The sequence below is a fragment of the Hyla sarda genome, chromosome 3 (assembly GCF_029499605.1).
Source record: "Hyla sarda isolate aHylSar1 chromosome 3, aHylSar1.hap1, whole genome shotgun sequence".
Lineage (NCBI taxonomy): Eukaryota > Metazoa > Chordata > Amphibia > Anura > Hylidae > Hyla > Hyla sarda.
In genome coordinates, this window is record NC_079191.1 from 121,953,906 (window position 1) to 121,980,312 (window position 26,407).

The 26,407-nt window shown below is 44.9% G+C and overlaps 1 protein-coding gene across 3 annotated transcripts in view; it reads left to right on the forward strand.

Moving 5' to 3' along the window:
• MED12L (mediator complex subunit 12L) overlaps positions 1–26,407 on the forward strand; it is a 627,340-nt gene that overhangs the window by 28,508 nt on the left and 572,425 nt on the right. For all 3 annotated transcript variants that reach the window (XM_056564946.1, XM_056564945.1, XM_056564947.1), the window contains exon 7: positions 1,910–2,020. In XM_056564946.1, the coding sequence (XP_056420921.1) occupies positions 1,910–2,020 (111 nt within the window). The remainder of the gene's footprint in view (positions 1–1,909; positions 2,021–26,407) is intronic.

The window sequence follows — 26,407 nt, forward strand, 5'->3', positions numbered from 1 at the left end:
TATAAATTTTGGTAAATAATTTTTTTTCCATAACTACTGCATCCTTTTTTTTTTTGGTACCCAACAAATTTTGAAAAAACGTCAAAGGGACCAACAATGCAATTTCCACTCAAAGGCAAAAAACACCAGAAAAAAATGCAAGAAAAAAAAATGCCAAACACAGGAAAATGCTGTGGCGTTTTTTTCTTGCGTTTTTTGGGCCACAAAGTAGAAACTTAGCCTGAGGCTAAACTGAGCAGAGAATCTCACGATGACATGTCCTGTTCTGACTTCTTTCAGGTAGAGTGGTGACTTGGAGATCGTGTGTAGAATAATACGACCACCACGTCAATGGTTCACATATATGCACGTACACACATTTGCATACAGTATATTATTCAAAACAGAAGGGATGATAACTGATATGGATGTTAATGGTTTACATGGCTAGTTTTCACCTGACAGAAATAAAAAGAGGACATCTCCTGAATTTGGGCCATATCTCAATTTCAATGTACTGTAAATCAAAGGGGTTTTATACATTTCTGATATGTCTCTGTTTATTGTTAATAAAGATTAGTCTTTAAAAGCAATACTTTATATAAAGGTAATGCTAGACCAGTGGCGTTGCAAATAAGTGCGAGGGGTTTGGACTGCACCGGGTGACACCCCCTGAATGGGGAGACACCACCAAGCAGGAGGTAATCCCGCAATGGTGTCACCCCAGCAACGCAGTGCACTGGAATGGTGGAGCGGGAGCTGTCAGCTCCTTCTCCACCATTCACACTCACAAGCTACAAGCACTTCATGCTTGCAGCTTGTGAACCACAGGGACGCAATCTCTGGCAGGCCGGCGTAATGATGTGATGTCATCGCGCCTGCTGTCCCTGCGGCTGACACGCTGCAAGCATGAAGAGGGAGAGAGCTGCTCATGGGAGCGTGGATTAGGTGAGTATAGACGAAACACATGTAATTAAAACTATGTTTCACAATGAAGAATTGCTGTCCTGATGTCTCCATTACCCACTTCCTATAAACTATAATAGAAGATCAAAGTCATAAACATGTCAATCATTTTTGTAATTTTCTGTAAGGGTATAAATGCCCACAATCAATGATTTTCTGAGCTTTGACCCAATTTATTTTTCCAAGGTCAGAATTTTTCTGGATTTGATAACATATACATTTTGTATCTGTAGGGCTCCATTCACATCACATTTTGGGCCCCATCAATGATATACACTGGGAAATCTAGGGGTGCATTTACACTACGTTTTGGGCATACGACTGCCGGATCCGGTGGGGAAATTTTAAAACGCAAACCGCATCACATTCATTTAAATGTGTCGGCTGGAGTCAGATTGCAACTCTGGTTGCTTAATTTGTGCAAAAATTTGCCGACCAGAGTCACAATCTGACTAATTTAATTAAATGGGATGCAGTGTGGGTCCGGCGGAGATACAGCAGTGACCAGTTTGTAAATTTTCCAGACGTAATTTCAGAAGCTGTACGCCCAAAACGTAGTGTGAATGTAGCCTAAAAGATATTCTTCATGGCACAAGAATTCAAAAGTCATACCAAAGTTCTTAGAGGTATAAGACAAAGATTTCCAGCCATTAAAGCCATTAAAGTATCATGTTCAAAAATGTATCCCTTATCTGCAGGATATTGAAAATAATAAAAATTGTTATTTAAAAAGGAAAAAAAAAACTTATACACAAAATGCATTGATCAGTGTCCCACAAAATTACTATTTGCCAGCAAATCATAAGTGAGTTGTAAAAGAAGGCACATTCTGCACACTAAAATAGCATTTTGAAATGATAATGTACTTGGTACAAAACTGTACCACAAGGGGGCACTGCTCATTAGGAAGCAAACTGAACAATTGTTGATACTATGTGTTTTTTTTTTTTTTTTTTTTGACCAGGAAGGTTTGCTTGAAAGGCATGAATACTTAACATGGATGCTGGATGTTTTGGAAAAAGTCCATCCACTGGATGATGAGCTCCTGAAAATCTTATTACCCCTGGTTTTGCAGGTATCTGTTACATTACTAAGATTTTTTATTTATGTTCTAACAGATTCTTCACAGTGAAATAGGCCTTAAACTTAAATTTAGAATGAATGAACTATAAAATCCATTTTTTTTCTGATGGAAATATTGTAGCTGGTTCTAATGCCAGTTAAACATTTACGAAAGCTTTGAATTCCAAGGCTGACACTTGTATTTCTGCTTCAGAATTGCAGACTAGCACATTAATAATAATTTATTATTATTTATATAGCACACACACACACACACACACACACAATATGTCTACTTTATGTTTGCATCATAAAATCGACATGTTTTTACTTTTGGAAGACATCAGAGGGCTTCAAAGTTCAGCAGCAATTTTCCAATTTTTCACAAAATTTTCAAAATCTGAATTATTCAGGGACCAGTTCAGTTTTGAAGCGGATTTGAGGGGTCTTCATATTAGAAATACCCCATAAATGACCCCATTATAAAAACTGCACCACTCATAGTATACAAAATGATAATCAGTATGTTTATTAACTCTTTAGGTATTTCATAGGAATAGCAGCAAAGTGAAAGAGTAAATTCAAAATCTCAATTTTTTACACTCGCATGTTCTTGTAGAACCAGTTTTTGAATTTTTAAAAGGGGTAAAAGGAAAAAATGCTCACCAAAATGTTTAACCCAATTTCGCTCGAGTAAGGAAATACCTCATATGTGAACGTACAGGGCTCTGTGGGTGCACTAGAGGGCTCAGAAGGGAAGGAGCAAAAATGGGATTTTGGAGAGGGAATTTTGCTGAAATGGTTTTTAGGGGGCATGTCGCATTTAGGAAGCCCCCATAACAGGGTATGGAAATACCCCATATGTGGACGTCAAGTGCTCTGCTGGCGCACTACAATGCTCAGAAAGAAGAAGTCACATTTTGCTTTTTGAAAGCAAATTTTGCAGAAAAGGTTTTTGGGGGGCATGTCGCATTTAGGAAGCCCCTATGGTTCCATAACAGAAAAAAACAAACAAACAAAAAAAAAAAAACACATGGCATACTATTTTGGAAACTACACCCCTCAAGGCATATAACAAGGGGTACAGTGAGCCTTAACACTCCACAGGTGTTTGAAGACTTTTCGATTAATTCGGATGTGTAAATAAAAAAAAAACTTTTTTCACTAAAATGCAGTTTTTCCCCCAAATTTACCATTTTTACAAGAGGTAATAGGAGAAAATGCCACCCAAAATTTGTAAGTATGGAAAGGCCCCATATGTGGACGTAAAGTGCTCTGCTGGCGCACTACAATGATCAGAAGAGGAGGAGCTTTTGGAGAGGGAATTTGTTTGGAATGGAAGTCAGGGGCCATGTGCGTTTACAAAGTCCCCGTGGACCCCCCCACACATGTGACCCCATTTTGGAAACTACACCCCTCACGGAATATAACAAGGGGTGCAGTGAGCATTTACACCCCACTGGCGTTTGACAGACTTTTGTAACAGTGGGCTGTGCAAATGAAATATTAAATTTTTCATTTTTACAGACCACTGTTCCAAAAATCAGACACCTGTGGGGTGTAAATGCTCACTGCCCCCCTTATTACATTCTGTGAGGGGTGTAGTTTCCAAAATGGGGTCACATGTGGGGGGAGTTCCACTGTTCTGGCACCATGGGGGCTTTGTAAACGCACATGGCCTTCTATTACAGCCAAATTCTCTCTCCAAAAGCCCAATGGCGCTCCTTCTCTTCTGAGCATTGTAGTGCGCCAGCAGAGCACTTTACGTCCACACATGGGGTATTTATATACTCAGAAGAAATGGGGTTACAAATTTTGGGGGGCTTTTTTCCTATTACCCCTTGTGAAAATGAAAAAATTGGGATAACACCAGCATTGTAGTGAAAAAATAAAACATTTTCATATTCAAAGAAAATTCGCCAAACACCTGTGGGGTGTTAAGGCTCACTATACCCGTGGTTACGTTCAAAGAGGGGTGTAGTTTCCAAAATGGGGTCAAATGTTGGTGTTTTTCTTTTTTGTGTTTATGCCAGAACCGCTGTAATGATCAGCCACCCCTGTGCAAATCACTTCAAATGTACATGGCGCTCTCACTCCTGAACCTTGTTGTGCGCCCGCAGAGCATTTTACACCCATATATGTGGTATTTTCCTACTCAGTAGAAATTGCATTACACATTTTGGGGGTCTTTTTCTCCCTTTACCTCTTGTGAAAATAAAAAGTATGGGGAAACACCAGCAAGTTAGTGTAAAAAATTACATTCTTTTACAATAACATGCTGGAGTAGACCCTAACTTTACCTTTTCATAAGGGGTAAAAGGAGAAAAAGCCCCTCAAAATTAGTTAGGCAATTTCTCCCGAGTACGGAAATACCCCATATGTGGCCCTAAACTGTTGCCTTGAAATACAACAGGGCTCCGAAGTGAGAGAGCACCATGCATATTTGAAGTCTAAATGAGGGATTTGCATAAGGGTGGACATCGGGGTATTCTACGCCAATGATTCCCAAACAGGGTGCCTCCAGCTGTTGCAAAACTCCCAGCATGCCTGGACAGTTAATGGATGTCCGGCAATACTGGGAGTTGTTTTGCAACAGTTGGAGGCTCCATTTTGGAAACAGCGCTGTACCAGATGTTTTCCTTTTTTTTTTGGGGGGGGGGGGGTTTAACTGTAGGGTAATGTGTATATGTAGTGTTTTAATCTATATTTTGTGTTATAGTGTAGTGTGGTGTTTTTAGGGTACATTCACATGGGCGGGGGTTCACAGCGAGTTTACCACTGGACGGTTGAGCTGCAGCGGAAAATTTGCTGCATCTCAAACTTGCAGTGAGAAACTTGCTGTAAACCCCTGCGTGTGTGAATGTACCCTGTAAAACTACAACTCGCAGCATGCAGTGACAGAAGGGCATGCTGGGACATGTAGTTATGCAACAGCTGGAGGCATACTACTAAACTTCCAGCATGCCCTTTGGCTGTCCGTGCATGCTGGGGGTTGTAGTTATGGAACAGCTGGAGGCACACTGGTTGCAAAATACTAAGAGTTTGTTACATAGCTCAGTGTTTCCCATAGCTCAGTATTACCCAAGCAGTGTGCCTCCAGCTGTTGCAAAACTACAACTCCCAGCATGCATCGTCTGTCAGGGCATGCTGGGAGTTATAGTTTTGCAACAGCTGGAGGCAGACGGTTTGGGAAACACTGTGTTAGGAAACAGACAATGTTTCCCAACCAGCGTACCTCCAGTTGTTGCAAAACTACAACTCCCAGCATGCCCAGACAGCCAAAGGGCATGCTGGGGGTTGTAGTTTTGCAACAACTGGAGGAGAACAGTTTGGAGACCTCTGTGTAGTGGTGTCCAAACTGTAGCCCTCCAGATGTTGCAAAACTTCAACTCCAAGCATGCCCAGACTGCCCAGGCATGCTGGTAATTGTAGTTTGGCAACATCTGAACGTCAGATGTTACAGAACTACAACTCCCAGCATGCCTTGACGGTCTGGGCATGCTGAGAGTTGTAGTTTTGCAACATCTGGAACTGTGGCCCTCCAGTTAGACACATAAAAATAACAAATAAAGCAACTGCACCTAGTACGTAACATATATCAGCATTTTTTTTTTTATAGGACAGTTACACTTTAATTAAAGTAAAAACTATAAGAGAGTGTTTCCCAATGTGTGCCTCTAGCTGTTGCAAAATTACAACTCCCAGCATGTTCGGACAGCCAAAGGCTGTGTGGGCATGCTGGGAGTTTTAGTTTTGAAACTCCTAGAAACAGCAGTGAAGATCATTTTACAGCAATCTTTGCCACTGCCTCCCCCACTTGCCTGCCGCCTCCACTTGTGCCTGCCGCCGGTCCCCACTGCCGCACCAGTCCCAGGTATGTGCTGTTTCCCCCCGCAGCTTTCGGGGGTCCTCTTCCCCCGCTCTGCCCGACTTCTAGGGTCGGGCAGAGCAGGAACCTGAACAACCCCCCCCCCCCCCCCCCTCCCTGTCAGCCGAGACACTGTGATTGGTCCACAGGGACCAATTACAGGGATCACTTACAGGACCATTCTCTGTTGGTCCTGGGGGGGCTTGCAGAAGTTGTCTCCCGCTAGTAACAGCGGAACTTCTGCCTGTTAACCGGGTTAACTGATTGACTTATATAAACGTCATGATGCGCGAGCCACCAGCATAGCATAACGTTTATATAAGTCTGTAGTAGAAGAACAGATACGGGGCACTCACACTGGACCGTATCACGCCCACTGCCGCTTCGTAAGGCCGTTTATTACCATACACGGCCTGATGAATCGCCAGTGGGCGTGATATGGTCTGTGGCCGGCGTCTGAGGATCCCCTCGTTACACCTGCCGCCTCCCCGCTATGGAAATCCGGGACTGAGATCATCTTCAGCCGACAGCCTTCGCTCAAGTGTCACAGTGTGAGTGCCCCGTATCTGTTCTTCTACTACAGTTAGTATATTCAATTGCTATCTTCTGATACATGTTGAGATCCTCCAGACACAAAGGTTTTCCTCTTATTTACACCTCCAGAGTGGAGGTTATATATCCACCTGCAAGTGGAGTGCATCGAGTACACTCACAATAGACTGAAAGACTATATCACTAGTGCCGTCCCCATATATTTTCTTTAAGATTTGTTTATATAAGTCATTCTGCGGGAAGGGGTTAAATAGTTAATATAGTTAGTTAGTACGGTCGAAAAAAGACATATGTCCATCAAGTTCAACCAGGGAATTAAGGGGTAGGGGTGTGGCGCGATATTGAGGAAGGGATGAGATTTTATATTTCTTCATAAGCATTAATCTTATTTTGTTCCAGGAATGTATCTAATCCTGTTTTAAAGCTGTTAATTGTTCCTGCTGTGACCAGTTCCTGAGGTAGACTGTTCCATAAGTTCACAGTTCTCATGGTAAAGAAGGCGTGTCGCCCCTTGAGACTAAACTTTTTCTTCTCCAGACGGAGGGAGTGCCCCCTCGTCCTTTGGGGGGGTTTAACCTGGAACAGTTTTTCTCCATATTTTTTGTATGGGCCATTAATATACTTATATACGTTTATCATATCCCCCCTTAAACGTCTCTTCTCAAGACTAAACAATTGTAACTCCTTTAATCGCTCCTCATAGCTAAGATGTTCCATTCCCCATATTAGTTTAGTCGCGCGTCTCTGCACCCTTTCCAACTCCGCAGTGTCCCTTTTATGGACAGGTGCCCAAAACTGAACAGCATATTCCAGGTGAGGCCGTACCAATGCTTTATAAAGGGGGAGTATTATGTCCCTGTCCCTTGAGTCCATGCCTCTTTTGATACATGACAATATCCTGCCGGCTTTGGAAGCAGCAGCCTGACATTGCATGCTATTCTGTAGTCTGTGATCTACAAGTACACCCAGATCCTTCTCTACCAGTGACTCTGCCAGTTTAATCCCCCCTAAGACATACGATGCATGCATGTTATTAGTACCCAGATTCATAACTTTACATTTATCCACATTGAACCTCATTTGCCAAGTGGATGCCCAGACACTTAGTCTATCCAAGTCATCTTGTAACTTATGCACATCCTCTATAGACTGTACTGTGCTACAAAGCTTGGTGTCATCTGCAAAGATAGAAACAGAGCTGTTAATATCATCCTCTATATCATTGATAAATAAATTAAACAACAGCGGGCCCAGTACAGAACCTTGGGGTACACCACTAATAACCGGGGACCAATCAGAGTACGAATCATTGACCACCACTCTCTGGGTACGATCCATGAGCCAGTGTTCAATCCAGTTACAAACTAAAATTTCCAAACCCAAAGACCTTAACTTACCTGTCAGACGTCTATGAGGGACAGTATCAAACGCTTTAGCAAAATCCAGAAACACTATATGCACAGCCATTCCTCTGTCAAGGCTTCTACTCACCTCTTCATAAAAGCAAATTAGATTGGTTTGACAACTTCTATCCTTAGTAAACCCATGCTGGCTATCACTTATAATACAATTATCCCCTATGTATTCCTGTATGTAATCCCTTATAAGTCCTTCAATATAGTAAAAAAAAAAAAAAAACTGTTACACGGTCAAATTGTCAGGTGTGAAAGGCTGTAAGAATGATTGATCGTTTGTGCGGCATTAGTTTCCATTGTTGTCGACAGTGTATCTCCTGTTTACATGGGGAGATGTGCTTCTGACAAACAATATCTTTTATGCCTGCACAAATGATGTGATCAGCAGAACAATGCGCATTTCTTTGTTTGCTGCCTGATCGCTGGGCTTTATACATTGTAAAAATTGTAATTAAAGGTTCCTATAAATGTTTGTTAGGCCGACAACTGCCCCACATTAAAGAGCCTGGAAATGAATTCATAGGAGAATTAAATATTTTTAATTAGTAAAAATTAAAGCATTTCCCTATTTAGTAATAAAGCTCTAAAGCTGTTTAAAAAAGCGAGACTGGGGATGGCAGGAGTCAGCAGGAGAGAAGGATCACTATTTTGACAGCTTTGTTAGACTTCTATTACTTAGTAAGGCGCCTAAGCTAAGTGGAGGATTAAAGGAGAACTCCGGAATATAAAAATTGTCGCCCATAGTGCCGGCAGTAAAAAAATAAAGATGTACATACCTCCTCCGCACCCCCGGGGCCTTCGGTAACCTGCTCCAGTCTCCGCCGCGATCCACTTCCTGGTTGCCGGTGGTTGGATGAATCATACTGCGCTCAGCCAATCCCCGGCAGCAGCGAAGTCAGACTCAGCCGGCGATAGGCTGAGCGGCAGTGTGAGAACGTTTCAGGACACAAAATTCTTCACTACACCGGCACCTGGGGCCGGGGCCGAAAACGTCACACTGCCGCTCAGCCTATCGCCGGCTGAGTCGAACTGCGCTGCAGCTGATGATTGGCTGAGCACAGTAAGACTCTCCGACCACTGGCAACCAGAAAGTGGATCGCGGCGGAGACCGGAGTCGGTTACCGGAGGCCCCAGGGGAGCGGAGGAAGGTAAGTACATCTTTATTTTTTTATAGCCGACACTATGGGGGACAATTTTTATGTTCTGTAGTTCTCCTTTAATCTTTTACAGGCAGCTGTGTCCTTCTCCTTTAGCAGGGCTGCATAGAACACAGGGTTTTTTTGTTTGTTTTTTCAAGACTGATAATAATCTGTATGAAGTAAAAGTTCAAGTTCTTGCTGGGAGAGGATTCACATTTCATTTTACCGATTTGCTGCCCAATGGGATGTTTGGTGAATTAAAGGGGTATTCCAGGAATTTTTTTTCATTTGACTATGCTACAGGGGCTGTAAAGTTAGTGTAGTTCATAATATAGTGTCTGTACCTGTGTGTGACGGTTTTCTTGCAATTCTTATGTGATTTTTGCCCCAATGTTTATTTTTAACAGCATACAAAATTACTCAGGTCTCGGGATTTCCCATGTTGCAGTGTGTCGAGACCTGACATCACTAGTCAGTTGTGCAAAGGGAGCCAGTCCTACTTCAATGGGTGGAGCGACAGAGAGATAATTTTGCAACAGCTGTAGGCACCCTGATTAGAAAACACTGGTCTTTTGAGCTTATGTGTGCTGCAATGGGTGGGGTGGCTGATGTGTGGGAGGGAGAAATGTTACTTCACACTTACAAGCATGGAACTATGGGATGTGTAGTTTAAGTGACCAAACTCCAACAGGAAATACCCAGATAGCCTGTCAGGTATGTACTAAAATCACCTTCTGGTGGATAACCCCTTTCATTTACCAGATGTGTAATTAGATTTTTGTGAATTCATGAGAATAATAGGTTCATTTCATTCACCATGATAACATGGCAAAAGTTTTAATTTGTTTGCTTACCCCAAACCTTGGCCAGATCTCAGCCCAAGGCTTTAATTTGCTATTAAGGTGCCATCGAGAATTAATTTTCTACTTACAGTTAGTGCTGCACAGACAGTCAGAAAAATGTCCCGATTTGATCTCTTTCTGCTATAATGAAAGTATAGCATATTTTCTTGTAATAATGAGGAAAATAATCAGGTTTTCTAATGATATTTATTTGAAAAAGTTATCACACTGGATTTTCTACAGCTTTTTCTAGATAGCTGGCATTGCTGAAACCAAGTTGGTGTAAATATCAAAGCATGGCGCAAGGGCAGCCACTGAAATGCAAGAAAAATTAGGAGGGGCAAACCTAACACCAGCCGAATTTTACCTAAAGTTTCCTTCTTAGTGTTTAGGTCCATCAGTTTGTGCTTATGTGTTTCTTAATATATCTTACTGGGAGTGCTGCTTTTATGATACAGTGTTCTGAATCCCCTGCTTACACATAGAGCTAAATGATATATTATTAGGGAGATTTATCAAAACCTGTGCGGAGGAAAAGTTGATTTAATCACTTCTTTCATTTTTAAAAAGGCCTCTGAAAATGAAAGAGGCAATCTGATCTGGTCAACTTTTCCTCTGCATGGGTTTTGATAAATCTCCCCATATATCTTTCAGAATTTTGGTCTTATTTAGACCAGTGGCGTTGCTAAGGTTGGTGTCACCCGGTGCGATAGAAAATGGTGTCACCCCATACCTACCCCCCCCCCCCCCAGTAAGGTGAGGACGTGAGGTTGGCAGGTGGTGCACATGCAGCCACGCACATGAGGACTGGGGGGGTGAGGGGGGCAGGGCCAGCCCAAGGCATTGTGCTGCCTGGGTCCAAGAATGGAATGCTGCCCCCCCCCCCAAAAAAAAAAAAGAACAAACACGCATGTATATATATGACAGTTCACCTCACAGCTCCCCCCCAATACAGTGACCATATAGAGGTATTTACCATCTGTACACAGGATATATATACCATGTAAGTGATTATTAACAGCACCATATAGAGGTATATACCAGCTGTATACAGATCTGTTTACCGTAGTATAAGTGATTACAATTGCATTTAGGAACTCACAGTTACATGTTTTCTGATCAGCGTTGTCCTCTTTTCTTTTCTTCTCCATCCGGCTTAAGCCGCCATGATGTCTTCTTCCAGACAAAACTTACTTTCTTCCGCATCTGCGGGACAAACATGTTAGACATTTTTCCAGCGCTCTCCATTGCCAACCCCATCTTTGCCATTTCAATTCTAAACCCGCCCTTCTGAACCATTTCAATTCCCCCTTCTTATCCCCTCTTTGCCATTTTAATCCCCCTCCTCCTTCTGATAGGGGGAGGGGAAGAAATGGCATGGGGGGGGGTAATTGAAATGGCATAGGGGGGATTGGGAATTGAGATGGCCCCTCTGATCCCCCTGTGCATTTCATTAACCCCTGTCCTCCCCTCTGTGTCATTTCATGAACCCCACTCCTCCCCTGTGCCATTATATTAACCCCCACCCACCTGTGCCATTTAACTTACCCCTTCAACAACTCTCATGATGGGAGTTGTAGTTTAGAAACAGCTGGGGGCACCCTGTTCCTAAACTACAAATCCCATGGTGGGAGTTGTAGTTTAGCAACAGCTGGTGTAAAAATGCCACCAGCCTCCTGTTGCATGACTACAACTCCCAGCATGCCCTTACAGTGAGGACATGCTGGGAGTTGTAGTTTTCCCCCTTTGCTTTTACTTACCTCAGTCTGGACCGGTCCGGATAAGTTCGGCAGGGCTGCGGCGGCAGTGACTGGCTCCTCTATGGGCGCGTGCGCTGCCTTATGCTTTGATCAGGCCCATGCTCAGGCCGGCCGCCGATGTGACGTGAGCTCACGTCACTCTCTCCCAAGCAGCCACCGCGCGGTGCTCTTAAAGAGCGATTCCTGCGCGATTCCTGGACACCCCGCGGGCCGCTCAGATGAGGACCGGGGGTGGGGGGGATTGGTGGGTTGGACGGTGGACGGTGGACACGTGTGCACATGAGGACCGGGGGGGGGGGGGGGTTGCTGGCGGACGTGTGCAAATGAGGACGGGGGGGGGGGGTGCTGCCGCCTGTGGTGTCACCCCTCCAGGCTGGTGTCACCCGGTGCGCTCCGCACCCCCCGCACCCGGGTCGCAACGCCACTGATTTAGACATTGTCTCAGAAAGGATACTTCTTCCTATTTGCATTTAGTCTATTAGCGCATACTGAGGAGGGATTGCATGGCCGACCAAAGCACAACCATGCTGTATTCTGAAAGAGCCTATATGTGATAAAACTATTATTAAAATAAATCCAGCCATGTTCATAGGGGTCCACAGAATTCAGAATACAGAACTGTTTGTAGGCCTATACGGAGCAATAAATAGCCTGAATATTCCCAAAAGATATTAAGCAATCTGACTATTTTTATAGTCACACTTTAAAGTATACCATGCCCGATACCTGGTGCCGCTCTGCTGCCCTGTTCTCCCGTCCTCCCGTCCGCATCATAGTGTTCCATGTGACACACATGTCACTCCACCTCCTCCCCTGCGCCCAGCGTAACGCTACGCAGGAAGCAGAGTGACGTGTATGTCACATGCTCCTCCATAGGACGACACGATGCGGACCGGAGGACGGGAGAACGGGGCAGCAGAGCGGCAGCACCAGCACCCGACCCGAGGAGGTGAGCTGCCTGCAAGGAGGGGGGTGCTAGTAATGTCTAAGCGGGGGGCCCTGCTGCTGTCTAAACGGGGGGGGGGGGGGGGGGGCTGCTGCTGTCTAAATGGGGGGCCCTGCTGCTGTCTAAACGGGGGGGGGGGCTGCTGCTGTCTAAAGGGGGGCCCTGCTGCTGTCTAGATGGGGGACCCTGCTGCTGTCTAAACGGGGGGGGGGGGCTGCTGCTGTCTAAAAGGGGGGCCCTGCTGCTGTCTAAAGGGGGGGCCCTGCTGCTCTCTAAAGGGGGGCCTACTGCTGCCTAAAGGTGGGCCCTGCTGCTGTCTAAAGGGGGGGGGGGTGCTGCTGTCTAAAGGGGGGGGGGCCCTGCTGCTGTCTAAAGGGGGGGCTGCTGCTGTTTAAATGGGGGCCCACTGTTTAAAGGGGGGCTGTGGTCTACAGGGGGGCTGCTACTTATGTCTACAGGGGGGCTGCTGTCTACAAGGGGGGCTGCTGACTGCCAGGGGGCTGCTGCTAATGTCTGCAAGGGGATACTACCTACTATTAAAGGCAATCTTACAGCAGAGTCACCTGCACTAACTTGAATTCATACTACAGCAGCTGCCTCCATTGTACACAACAAGGACCCACATATCATACGGTAAACAGTACGGTACTCGTACTCGGTCTTAAATAAATGGTATTGGGACATCCCTAATTTTACTTATTTAACTTTAAATGGGCACTGTCAGATCCAACTTTTTTATATGTTGTTGCTGATGAAGATTTAAGACCTTTTGTAATATGGATGTTTAAAATGTTTTTGAATATTTAGAATCCCACCACTAGGGGTCATTATACCGACTGAAACACTGAGTCATGGGCAAGAGATGAGTAATGGACAAGAGATGAGTCATGGACAAGGCAGCATGAGCAGACACATCAATCACCTCCCTCCACCACAAGGAGGGATACGCCCCTTCCCCTGAGAGGATTTCTAACACTGTGAGCTAATGGAAATAGCTATTTTTATAATAAATATAGGTGATAGAGGAATAAAAAAAAAATGTACATGTAAGGATTAGGTACCGAGTAACATTATTTTAGAATTTTTTTGTGGGACCTGGCAGGTACGCTTTAAGGACATTTGTGTACACTGTATTTCTATTGTTTATTGAATATGTTGTAAATGCAGTATATATGTGACATACAGAATATGTACAGTGTACTGTATATTATTTTGCTCTGTACTCTGTGTGCATCTTTGGGTCCAAGGACTTGTAGACAGGTAATGGTAACAGGAAGTGAAGAGCACCAAGTGTGGTTGTGACCTCCATATACAGTCAGAGGGACTTGCTGTAAATGATGTAGAGTAGGAAAAACAGGTTTAATTCATCCTTCACTGTTGAGCTAAAGTTTCTCCATAAAATCAGTTTATTGTAATGCCATATTATTTTGTATTACATAAAGGTGGATAGATATAGTGACACTCACCACATCAAGGCACTGCGGTGTCAATTCCATGGCATTTTTAATAAAAGTATTACACTGAAAGATCTTTGTGTGGTGAGTGCCGCCATATCCATCCACCTTCATGTAGGTATTTTACCATGAATCTTATGCTCTAGTTATTTTGGAATACTGAGCATCACTGGAAGATTGCTTTTTGGATGTTTAGTCTTCATGAAAAAACTGGCTGACTGTAAGGGGTGTAGTGAGTAGTGTCGACTTGCCATAGGCGCTACTTGAGGATCATATTATTTTTCATATTGTGTGGTCATTCTAAGCCCCTTTTTTACCTGTAGTTGCTTAATTTATTCTGTAAGGCCCAATATGTGGTATGCAGTGCAAAGTGTAGATCTCTGTGTGCGGTGGTTGACAGTAAGACATTGTGCATAGTGCCTTACACTGTCTATATAAATATGATGCTTAAAGCTTCTTTTCTTTTAGATGATCTTAAAAGGTCGTTGAGCATGACATTCAGTGAAAGGATGTTTACAAAGGGTGCTTAGATTTCTTGTTTCTCTCACATTTGTTGCTTTGTAGGAATGTTGCTTAATTTCTTGCCAATATATCATATAAACATATCTTAAATACTGGAATTAATATTTTGTTTTACCAGTCTCCAAGATCTTTGTACTTAGCTATCTGAAGTGAATTTATTTGAGAATGAACCTCACCTCTGACCGCTATGAGAACTCTCATCATTTTAATATTCTGTTTGAGGCTGGAAAATACAGAATTTAGACAAGGATACAGCTGTGCCTAATGGATATGGAGACATGAAATCGGATAAAAGTATTTAGAGACATTGATGTATAAAACCTTGGTATACCTATCTAGTATACTATTCTACAAAGGGGCAGTGCAGGTTCTTTCTACACCACAGGAAGGGACTGAAACGTGTTTATGTATACATAAGTCATAATTTGATACTGTCAACAATAACATAAAAAAGTGTATCTGGGCCATACTTTTGTGCTAAGCCTTGAATTATTATTTTCTGCAAGTCTTGCGCTTGTTGAGCAGATTCCCACATACACTTGCTATCTTAGATCAATGTATCAATGTATGCATGTGGTTTCAATGGGGAGAGGAAAAAAGCCACTAGCAGACACCAATAGTGGTGGCTTATCTCCCTGAGAAAGAAAGATGTTGCATTTCAGTTGTCCATTAATATCTGCCATTGGGGGAGAGTCAAGAGGCCCCCATACATATAGGTTGCCAGCTAACCCCACTGAGATCATCTGATTTGGCGAACACTTATCTAACATACATGGCCAGCTTTAGTGGCTGCCATTAAAGTGGCCATTAGGTGGTCAATCTTTTTTTTTTTTTTTACAGTCTTTGTGTCACGATGCCGGCTGGCAGGTAGTGGATCCTCTGTGCCAGAGAGGGATTGGCGTGGACCGTGCTAGAGGATCGGTTCTAAGTCACTACTGGTTTTCACCAGAGCCCGCCGCAAAGCGGGATGGTCTTGCTGCGGCGGTAGTGACCAGGTCGTATCCCCTAGCAACGGCTCAACCTCTCTGGCTGCTGAAGATAGGCGCGGTACAAGGGAGTAGACAGAAGCAAGGTCGGACGTAGCAGAAGGTCGGGGCAGGCAGCAAGGATCGTAGTCAGGGGCAACGGCAGGAGGTCTGGAACACAGGCTAGGAACACACAAGGAAACGCTTTCACTGGCACTAAGGCAACAAGATCCGGCGAGGGAGTGAAGGGGAAGTGAGGTGATATAGGGAAGTGCACAGGTGTAAACACTAATTGGAACCACTGCGCCAATCAGCGGCGCAGTGGCCCTTTAAATCGCAAAGACCCGGCGCGCGCGCGCCCTAGGGAGCGGGGCCGCGCGCGCCGGGACAGAACTGACGGAGAGCGAGTCAGGTACGGGAGCCGGGGTGCGCATCGCGAGCGGGCGCTACCCGCATCGCGAATCGCATCCCGGCCAGAGGCGGTATCGCAGCGCCCCGGGTCCGTGGAACCGACCGGAGCGCTGCAGTGAGAGGAGTGTAGCGAGCGCTCCGGGGAGGAGCGGGGACCCGGAGCGCTCGGCGTAACAGTACCCCCCCCCTTGGGTCTCCCCCTCTTCTTGGAGCCTGAGAACCTGAGGACCAGACTTTTGTCCAGGATATTGTCCTCAGGTTCCCAGGACCTCTCTTCTGGACCACAACCCTCCCAATCCACTAAAAAGAAGGTTTTCCCTCTGACCTTTTTAGATGCTAAAATTTCTTTGACGGAGAAGATGTCCGAGGAGCCGGAGACAGGAGTGGGGGGAACAGATTTGGGAGAGAAACGGTTAATGATAAGTGGTTTAAGAAGAGAAACATGAAAGGCATTAGGAATACGAAGAGAAGGAGGAAGAAGAAGTTTGTAAGAGACAGGATTAATCTGGCGCAAAATCTTGAAAGGACCAAGATAGCGTGGTCCCAACTTATAGCTAGGGACACGGAAGCGGACATATTTGGCGGAGAGCCATACCTTGTCTCCAGGGGAAAAAATGGGAGGAGCTCTTCTTTTCTTATCCGCGAATCTCTTCATGCGTGAAGAAGCCTGTAAGAGAGAATTTTGGGTCTCTCTCCATATGATGGAAAGATCACGAGAAATTTCATCCACAGCGGGCAGACCAGAGGGCAAGGGGGTAGGGAGGGGGGGAAGAGGGTGACGGCCGTACACCACGAAAAACGGGGATTTGGAGGAAGATTCAGAGATTCTGAAATTATACGAGAATTCGGCCCAAGGTAGAAGATCTGCCCAGTCATCCTGGCGGGAGGAAACAAAATGTCGTAAATAGTCACCCAAGATCTGGTTAATTCTTTCTACTTGTCCATTGGATTGAGGATGGTATGCAGAAGAAAAATTTAATTTAATCTTGAGTTGTTTACAGAGAGCCCTCCAGAATTTAGACACAAATTGGACGCCTCTATCCGAGACGATCTGCGTAGGCAACCCGTGAAGACGAAAAATGTGTACAAAAAATTGTTTAGCCAACTGAGGCGCTGAAGGAAGACCAGGAAGAGGGATGAAATGTGCCATTTTGGAGAATCGATCAACGACCACCCAAATAACAGTGTTGCCATGGGATGGGGGTAAGTCAGTAATAAAATCCATACCAATCAGAGACCAAGGTTGTTCGGGGACAGGCAGAGGAAGAAGAAAACCAGCGGGCTTCTGGCGAGGAGTCTTATCCCGGGCACAGATAGTGCAGGCTCGCACAAAGTCCACCACATCAGTCTCTAGAGTCGGCCACCAATAGAAGCGAGAGATGAGTTGCACAGATTTCTTGATGCCCGCATGACCTGCGAGATGGGAGGAGTGACCCCATTTGAGGATTCCGAGGCGTTGGCGTGGAGAAACAAAGGTCTTTCCTGGAGGAGTTTGCCTGATGGAGGCTAGAGAAGTGGAAATCAGGCAGTCAGGAGGAATGATGTGTTGAGGAGAGAGTTCAATTTCAGAAGCATCTGAGGAACGAGAGAGAGCATCGGCCCTAATGTTCTTATCAGCAGGCCGAAAGTGAATTTCAAAATTAAATCGGGCAAAGAACAGAGACCACCTGGCCTGACGAGGATTCAGCCGTTGGGCAGACTGGAGGTAGGAGAGGTTCTTGTGATCGGTGTAAATAATAACTGGAAATCTTGATCCCTCCAGCAGATGCCTCCATTCCTCAAGTGCTAATTTAATGGCTAGAAGCTCTCGATCCCCGATGGAGTAGTTCCTCTCCGCCGGAGAGAAGGTCCTAGAAAAAAAACCACAAGTAACAGCATGCCCGGAAGAGTTTTTTTGTAGAAGGACAGCTCCAGCTCCCACTGAGGAGGCATCAACCTCCAATAGGAAGGGTTTAGATGGGTCAGGTCTGGAGAGCACGGGAGCCGAAGAGAAGGCAGACTTGAGTCGTTTAAAGGCGTCTTCCGCTTGAGGAGGCCAAGACTTGGGATCGGCATTTTTTTTGGTTAAAGCCACAATAGGAGCCACAATGGTAGAAAAATGTGGAATAAATTGCCTGTAATAATTGGCGAACCCCAAAAAACGTTGGATGGCACGGAGTCCGGAGGGGCGTGGCCAATCTAAGACGGCAGAGAGTTTATCTGGGTCCATTTGTAGTCCCTGGCCAGAGACCAAGTATCCTAGAAAAGGAAGAGATTGGCATTCAAACAGACATTTCTCAATTTTAGCATAGAGTTGATTGTCACGAAGTCTCTGAAGAACCATACGGACATGCTGGCGGTGTTCTTCTAGATTGGCCGAAAAAATTAGGATATCATCAAGATATACAACAACACAGGAGTATAACAGATCACGAAAAATTTCATTAACAAAGTCTTGGAAGACAGCAGGGGCGTTGCACAGGCCAAAGGGCATGACCAGATACTCAAAGTGTCCATCTCTGGTGTTAAATGCTGTTTTCCACTCATCCCCCTCTCTGATGCGGATGAGGTTATAGGCGCCTCTTAAGTCCAATTTAGTAAAGATGTGGGCACCTTGGAGGCGATCAAAGAGTTCAGAGATGAGGGGTAAGGGGTAGCGGTTCTTAACCGTGATTTTATTAAGTCCGCGGTAGTCAATGCAAGGACGTAGAGAGCCATCTTTTTTGGACACAAAGAAAAATCCGGCTCCGGCAGGAGAGGAGGATTTACGGATAAAGCCCTTTTTTAGATTCTCCTGGACGTATTCAGACATGGCAAGAGTCTCTGGGGCAGAGAGAGGATAAATTCTGCCCCGGGGTGGAGTAGTGCCCGGGAGGAGGTCGATAGGACAATCATAAGGCCTGTGAGGAGGTAGAGTCTCCGCTTGTTTTTTGCAGAAAACATCCGCGAAGTCCATATAGGCCTTAGGGAGACCGGTTACTGGAGGAAGCACAGAGTCACGGCAAGGGTTACTGGGAACCGGTTTTAGACAGTCCTTGGAACAAGAGGGCCCCCAACTCTTGATCTCCCCAGTGGACCAATCCAGGGTTGGGGAATGAAGTTGAAGCCAGGGAAGTCCAAGGAGAATTTCCGAGGTGCAATTGGGGAGGACCAAAAGTTCAATCCTCTCGTGATGAGATCCGATGCTCATTAGAAGGGGCTCCGTGCGGAAACGTATGGAACAGTCCAATCTTTCATTGTTTATACAATTGATGTAAAGGGGTCTGGTGAGACTGGTCACTGGGATGTTGAACCTGTTGACGAGAGAGGCCAAAATAAAATTTCCTGCAGATCCAGAGTCCAAGAAGGCCACAGAAGAGAAGGAGAAGGCAGAGGCAGACATCCGCACAGGCACAGTAAGACGTGGAGAAGCAGAGTAGACATCAAGGACTGTTTCACCTCTGTGCGGAGTCAGCGTACGTCTTTCCAGGCGGGGAGGACGGATAGGACAATCTCTCAGGAAGTGTTCGGTACTAGCACAGTACAGGCAGAGGTTCTCCATGCGGCGTCGTGTCCTCTCTTGAGATGTCAGGCGAGACCGGTCGACCTGCATAGCCTCCACGGCGGGAGGCACAGGAACAGATTGCAGGGAACCAGAGGAGAGAGGAGCCGAGGAGAAGAAACGCCTCGTGCGAACAGAGTCCATATCTTGGCGGAGCTCCTGACGCCTTTCGGAAAAACGCATGTCAATGCGAGTGGCTAGGTGAATAAGTTCATGAAGATTAGCAGGCATTTCTCGTGCGGCCAGAACATCTTTAATGTTGCTGGATAGGCCTTTTTTAAAGGTCGCGCAGAGGGCCTCATTGTTCCAGGATAATTCAGAAGCAAGAGTACGGAATTGTACGGCATACTCGCCAACGGAAGAATTACCCTGGACCAGGTTCAACAGGGCAGTCTCAGCAGAAGAGGCTCGGGCAGGTTCCTCAAAGACACTTCGAATTTCCGAGAAGAAGGAGTGTACAGAGGCAGTGACGGGGTCATTGCGGTCCCAGAGCGGTGTGGCCCAAGCCAGGGCTTTTCCAGACAGCAGGCTGACTACGAAAGCCACCTTAGACCTTTCAGTGGGGAACTGGTCCGACATCATCTCCAAGTGTAATGAACATTGGGAAAGGAAGCCACGGCAAAACTTAGAGTCCCCATCAAATTTATCCGGCAAGGATAGTCGTAGTCCAGAAGCGGCCACTCGCTGCGGAGGAGGTACAGGAGCTGGCGGAGGAGATGATTGCTGGAGCTGTGGTAGTAACTGTTGTAGCATAACAGTCAGTTGAGACAGCTGTTGGCCTTGTTGCGCTATCTGTTGTGACTGCTGGGCGACCACCGTGGTGAGGTCAGCGACAACTGGCAGAGGAACTTCAGCGGGATCCATGGCCGGATCTACTGTCACGATGCCGGCTGGCAGGTAGTGGATCCTCTGTGCCAGAGAGGGATTGGCGTGGACCGTGCTAGAGGATCGGTTCTAAGTCACTACTGGTTTTCACCAGAGCCCGCCGCAAAGCGGGATGGTCTTGCTGCGGCGGTAGTGACCAGGTCGTATCCCCTAGCAACGGCTCAACCTCTCTGGCTGCTGAAGATAGGCGCGGTACAAGGGAGTAGACAGAAGCAAGGTCGGACGTAGCAGAAGGTCGGGGCAGGCAGCAAGGATCGTAGTCAGGGGCAACGGCAGGAGGTCTGGAACACAGGCTAGGAACACACAAGGAAACGCTTTCACTGGCACTAAGGCAACAAGATCCGGCGAGGGAGTGAAGGGGAAGTGAGGTGATATAGGGAAGTGCACAGGTGTAAACACTAATTGGAACCACTGCGCCAATCAGCGGCGCAGTGGCCCTTTAAATCGCAAAGACCCGGCGCGCGCGCGCCCTAGGGAGCGGGGCCGCGCGCGCCGGGACAGAACTGACGGAGAGCGAGTCAGGTACGGGAGCCGGGGTGCGCATCGCGAGCGGGCGCTACCCGCATCGCGAATCGCATCCCGGCCAGAGGCGGTATCGCAGCGCCCCGGGTCCGTGGAACCGACCGGAGCGCTGCAGTGAGAGGAGTGTAGCGAGCGCTCCGGGGAGGAGCGGGGACCCGGAGCGCTCGGCGTAACACTTTGTATAATATTTACTGGATATTTACATTCTTTTTAGTGTTGAGTTACTGTCTGATGGATGATCGTTTCACAGACACTGACCTACACATTTTAGTTTCTTTTGGCCATTACAGTCACTCAAACTGGCCAACTACAGTATGTTCATTGACTCCAGGTGAGGAATAAACAATCTTTTGGGAATTTTCTTTTCTAAACAAACAATCTTTCATTCAACTATTGGCTGAAACTTTGCAATCAGCTAAAATGATTGATCACTGTAAAATTTTACCAGACAAATTATTGTCTATTGTGATCTACTTGAATCCAATTTCTATGGGTACCTTAAAGGGGCACTCTGCCCCTAGACATCTTATCCCCTATCCAAAGCTGCGGACCCCTGCGATCTCCCTGCTGCACCCGGTGTTCGTTTAAAGCATCGGGTACAGTGCCAGAGGCTTGTGACTTCACGGCTGCACCCCACTCATGACATCACAGCCATGCCCCCTCAATGCAAGTCTATGGGAGGGGGCGTGACAGCCATCATGCCTCCTTCCCTAGACTTGCATTGAGCGGGCATGGTCGTGACATCACGAGCAGGTTGTGACCGTGATATCACAAGCCTCCACCCCACATTGCCAGTCATCTGGCACGGAGCGAAGTTCTCTCCGTGCACCGGATGTCTGGGGTGTCTGGGGATAAGATGCCTAGGGACAGAGTACCCCTTTAAGTCTAGAGTATTGTCTCTGAGAGCTGTGTTATGGCTAGGTTTTTTATCGGCCCCTGTCAACTCCAGTATTTGTTGTAAGAAAATGTTTTGTCTACAGTTATGCACTTTTTTTTACTACTTGTACCAGTATTACTGGCAGGCAGTTAAATGGTTACAATGTGGGTATTACCCACACACGTTACATATAGCTTCATAAGTTAGGAAAGGAAAGGGGACAACAGGGAAAGGGGACAACAACATGAACATTTCTCGAACAATCTGTGGAGAGAATTCTGCTGAACAAAGGCTCCACAGTAAATATGCTATGACCTGTTTGTAGGCCTTTAGCCCAGGCTTAGGGACCAGTAGCTGTCAAGCTGCACCTTGTAATCTGCATTACAGGACCACATAACGGGGGTGAGGACTTTTCTCCTACTTAATAAAGGAATAAACCCTTCATATTACACCTTAGGGAAGCAGCAGCCAGATACACTCCGTTTTCAATAACAGTAGGTAAAGGGGCAGATACAGCAGCAGAGGACCCCTGTGCAAAAAATATGCCTGCCCCCCCCCCCCCCAGATGTCAATTGTTCAGGAGCCCCCCCATGTCAGATACTCAGGTGGACCCCCATATGTCACTTGCTCAGGGGGACACCCACCCATATCAGTTGCTCAGGAGGACCCCCCCTAATATCAGTGGTTAATTATTTATTAAGGCCCCCGATATGCTGCAGCACATTCTGACCCCCCATATCGATGCTCTGAGACAGTGACAGACAGTCCCATCAGACCTCAGATCAGACTAAAAATAAATGAAACTTACCTCTCCTTCTCTGCTGCTGTCCATGTCCGCCAGGGTGTCCCGAAGTGAGCACCTTCCCTGCTGGTCTCCAACAGCTCGTGCTGCACAGTCACGTGACCTGACTGCGTACAGTGTCAGGTCATAGTGCGCGCTGTACGCAGTCAGTCTGGAGGAGACCAGGGAGGAGGGGGAGGCCAGAGGGGTAAGTAGTGCTTCTCAGAGCTGTAGTTAGTTCTTTTTGCACCAGAGGCAAGCCCAGAAAATTTTGGGGAAAACTGGGGGAAGATAGGTAGGTAGGTAGCTGTTCTGTGGAGGTTTTCCACTTTTGGCAGGTGGTAGCAAAAAAAGGAGGCCTAGCGCCTCATGCGACATTCAGGAGCAGCACATGCAGTCAAACAGTTACACCACTATACAAGGGACAGATAATACCACAGCACTATGACCACTACCATTACCACCATATAATGACAGGATAATATTACCATACTGATACTGAATAAAATTACTACACAGAGACAATATCACCACTATACAAGGGACCAATAATTTCACCACACCATGACTACTACCATTACCACCATATAATGACAGGATAATATTACCATACTGATACTGAATAAAATTACTATACAGAGACAATATTACCACTATACAAGGGACAAATAATTTCACCACACCATGACTACTACCATTACCACCATATAATGACAGGATAATATTACCATACGGATACTGAATAAAATTACTGTACAGAGACAATATTACCACTATACAAGGGACAAATAATTTCACCACACCATGACTACTACCATTACCACCATATAATGACAGGATAATATTACCATACTGAAACTGAATAAAATTACTATACAGAGACATTATCACCACTATACAAGGGACAAATAATTTCACCACACCATGACTACTACCATTACCACCATATAATGACAGGAAAATATTACCATACTGATACTGAATAAAATTACTATACAGAGACATTATCACCACTATACAAGGGACAAATAATTTCACCACACCATGACTACTACCATTACCACCATATAATGACAGGATAATATTACCATACTGATACTGAATAAAATTACTATACAGAGACATTATCACCACTATACAAGGGACAAATAATTTCACCACACCATGACTAATACCATTACCACCATATAATGACAGGATAATATTACCATACTGATACTGAATAAAATTACGATACAGAGACATTATCACCACTATACAAGGGACACATAATTTTACCACAACGCTATGACCATTACCATTACCACCATATAATGATAGGATAATATTACCATACTGATACTGAATAAAATTACTATACAGAGACATTATCACCACTATACAAGGGACAAATAATTTCACCACACCATGACTACTACCATTACCACCATATAATGACAGGATAATATTACCATACTGATACTGAATAAAATTACTATACAGAGACAATATTACCACTATACAAGGGACAAATAATTTCACCACACCATGACTACTACCATTACCACCATATAATGACAGGATAATATTACCATACGGATACTGAATAAAATTACTGTACAGAGACAATATTACCACTATACAAGGGACAAATAATTTCACCACACCATGACTACTACCATTACCACCATATAATGACAGGAAAATATTACTATACTGATACTGAATAAAATTACTATACAGAGACATTATCACCACTATACAAGGGACAAATAATTTCACCACACCATGACTACTACCATTACCACCATATAATGACAGGATAATATTACCATACTGATACTGAATAAAATTACTATACAGAGACATTATCACCACTATACAAGGGACAAATAATTTCACCACACCATGACTACTACCATTACCACCATATAATGACAGGATAATATTACCATACTGATACTGAATAAAATTACTATACAGAGACATTATCACCACTATACAAGGGACAAATAATTTCACCACACCATGACTAATACCATTACCACCATAGAATGACAGGATAATATTACCATACTGATACTGAATAAAATTACTATACAGAGACATTATCACCACTATACAAGGGACAAATAATTTCACCACACTATGACTACTACCATTACCACCATATAATGACAGGATAATATTACCATACTGATACTGAATAAAATTACTATACAGAGACATTATCCCCACTATACAAGGGACAAATAATTTCACCACACCATGACTACTACCATTACCACCATATAATGACAGGATAATATTACCATACTGAAACTGAATAAAATTACTATACAGAGACATTATCACCACTATACAAGGGACAAATAATTTTACCACACCATGACTACTATCATTACCACCAGAGGGGCTGATGCAGGGCCGGATTGTTGTCTACAGAGCATATGGCATTATTTTAGTATGCCACACCTAAGCACCAAGTGAGTGCTATCGGAGCACAAAATAAGTTTTCAGCCCACATTTTTTTTTATCCAAATCAGAGGTGGTGAATGAATGATAACGGTGATGCGTTCAATGTATGCGCATCGCCACTCACCAGGTATGATGCCAGGGGATTTTCTCAGGGATTGGGGTTTATTAGCAGCATAAAATAATGCCTCAATAAAAGGACAACATATTATTACTGCAGTGAATAAATAATAACAACCACTTTACACAGACCTATATCACAATGTTACCACTATCCAAAGAACAAATAATTGCGCCACACTATGACCACTACAATCACCACCATATAGTGATAGGATGACAGGTGTCTCGGGAACCGCCCAGTTTAGAAGAGGTTTGCTATGGGGATTTGCTTTTAAACTGGGCGGTTACCGAGACACGTGTCAGCAGAGAGCACTTAGAAAAGAACAACCTTAACTTCAGAAGCTCATAAGTACTGAAAGGATTAAGATTTTTTTAAAGAAGTAGTTTACCAATCTGTTTAACTTTCTGGAGCCAGTTGAAAAAGTTTTTTCCTGGATAACCCCTTTAAAATCACACCTGAAAGCAGATAACAAGGAGAGAAGTTCACTTAGTCATTGCATTGTGTGTCTATGTGTACCACACTAAGCATGGACAACAGAAAGAGGAGAAGAGAACTGTCTGAGGACTTGAGAACCAAAATTGTGGAAAAATATCAACAATATCAAGGTTACAAGTCCATATTCAGAGATCTAGATTTGCCTTTGACCACAGTGTACAACATTATGAAGATGTTTGCAACCCATGGCACTGTAGCTAATCTCCCTGGGTGTGGATGGAAGAGAAAAATTGGTATAAAGGTGTCAATGCAGGATAGTCTGGATGGTGGATAAGCAACCCCAAACAAGTTCCAAAGATATTCAAGCTGTCCTACAGGCTCAGGGAGCATCAGTGTCAGCGCAAACAATCCGTCAACATTTAAATGAAATTAAATGCTATGGCAGGAGACCCAGGAGGACCTCACTGCTGACACAGAGACATAAAAAGCAAGACTACATTTTGCCAAAATGAACTTGAGTAAGCCAAAATCCTTCTGGGAAAACATCTTGTGGACAGATGAGACCAAGGTAAAGCTTTTTGGAAAAGCACATCCTTCTACTATTTGCTGAAAATGGAATGAGGCCTACAAAGAAAAGAACACAGCACCTACAGTGAAATATGGTGGAGGTTCAATGATGTTTTGGGGTTGTTTTGCTGCCTCTGGCACTGGGTGCCTTGAATGTGCGCAAGGCATCATGAAATCTGAGGATAACCAACGGATTTTGTGTCGCACTGTACAGCCCAGTGTCAGAAAGCTGGTTTTCCAGCAGGACAGTGACACCAAACATGCGTCAAAGAGCACCCAGAAATGGATGGCAACAAAGCACTGGAGAGTTCGGAAGTGGCCAGCAATGAGTCCAGATCTAAATCCCATTGAACATCTGTAG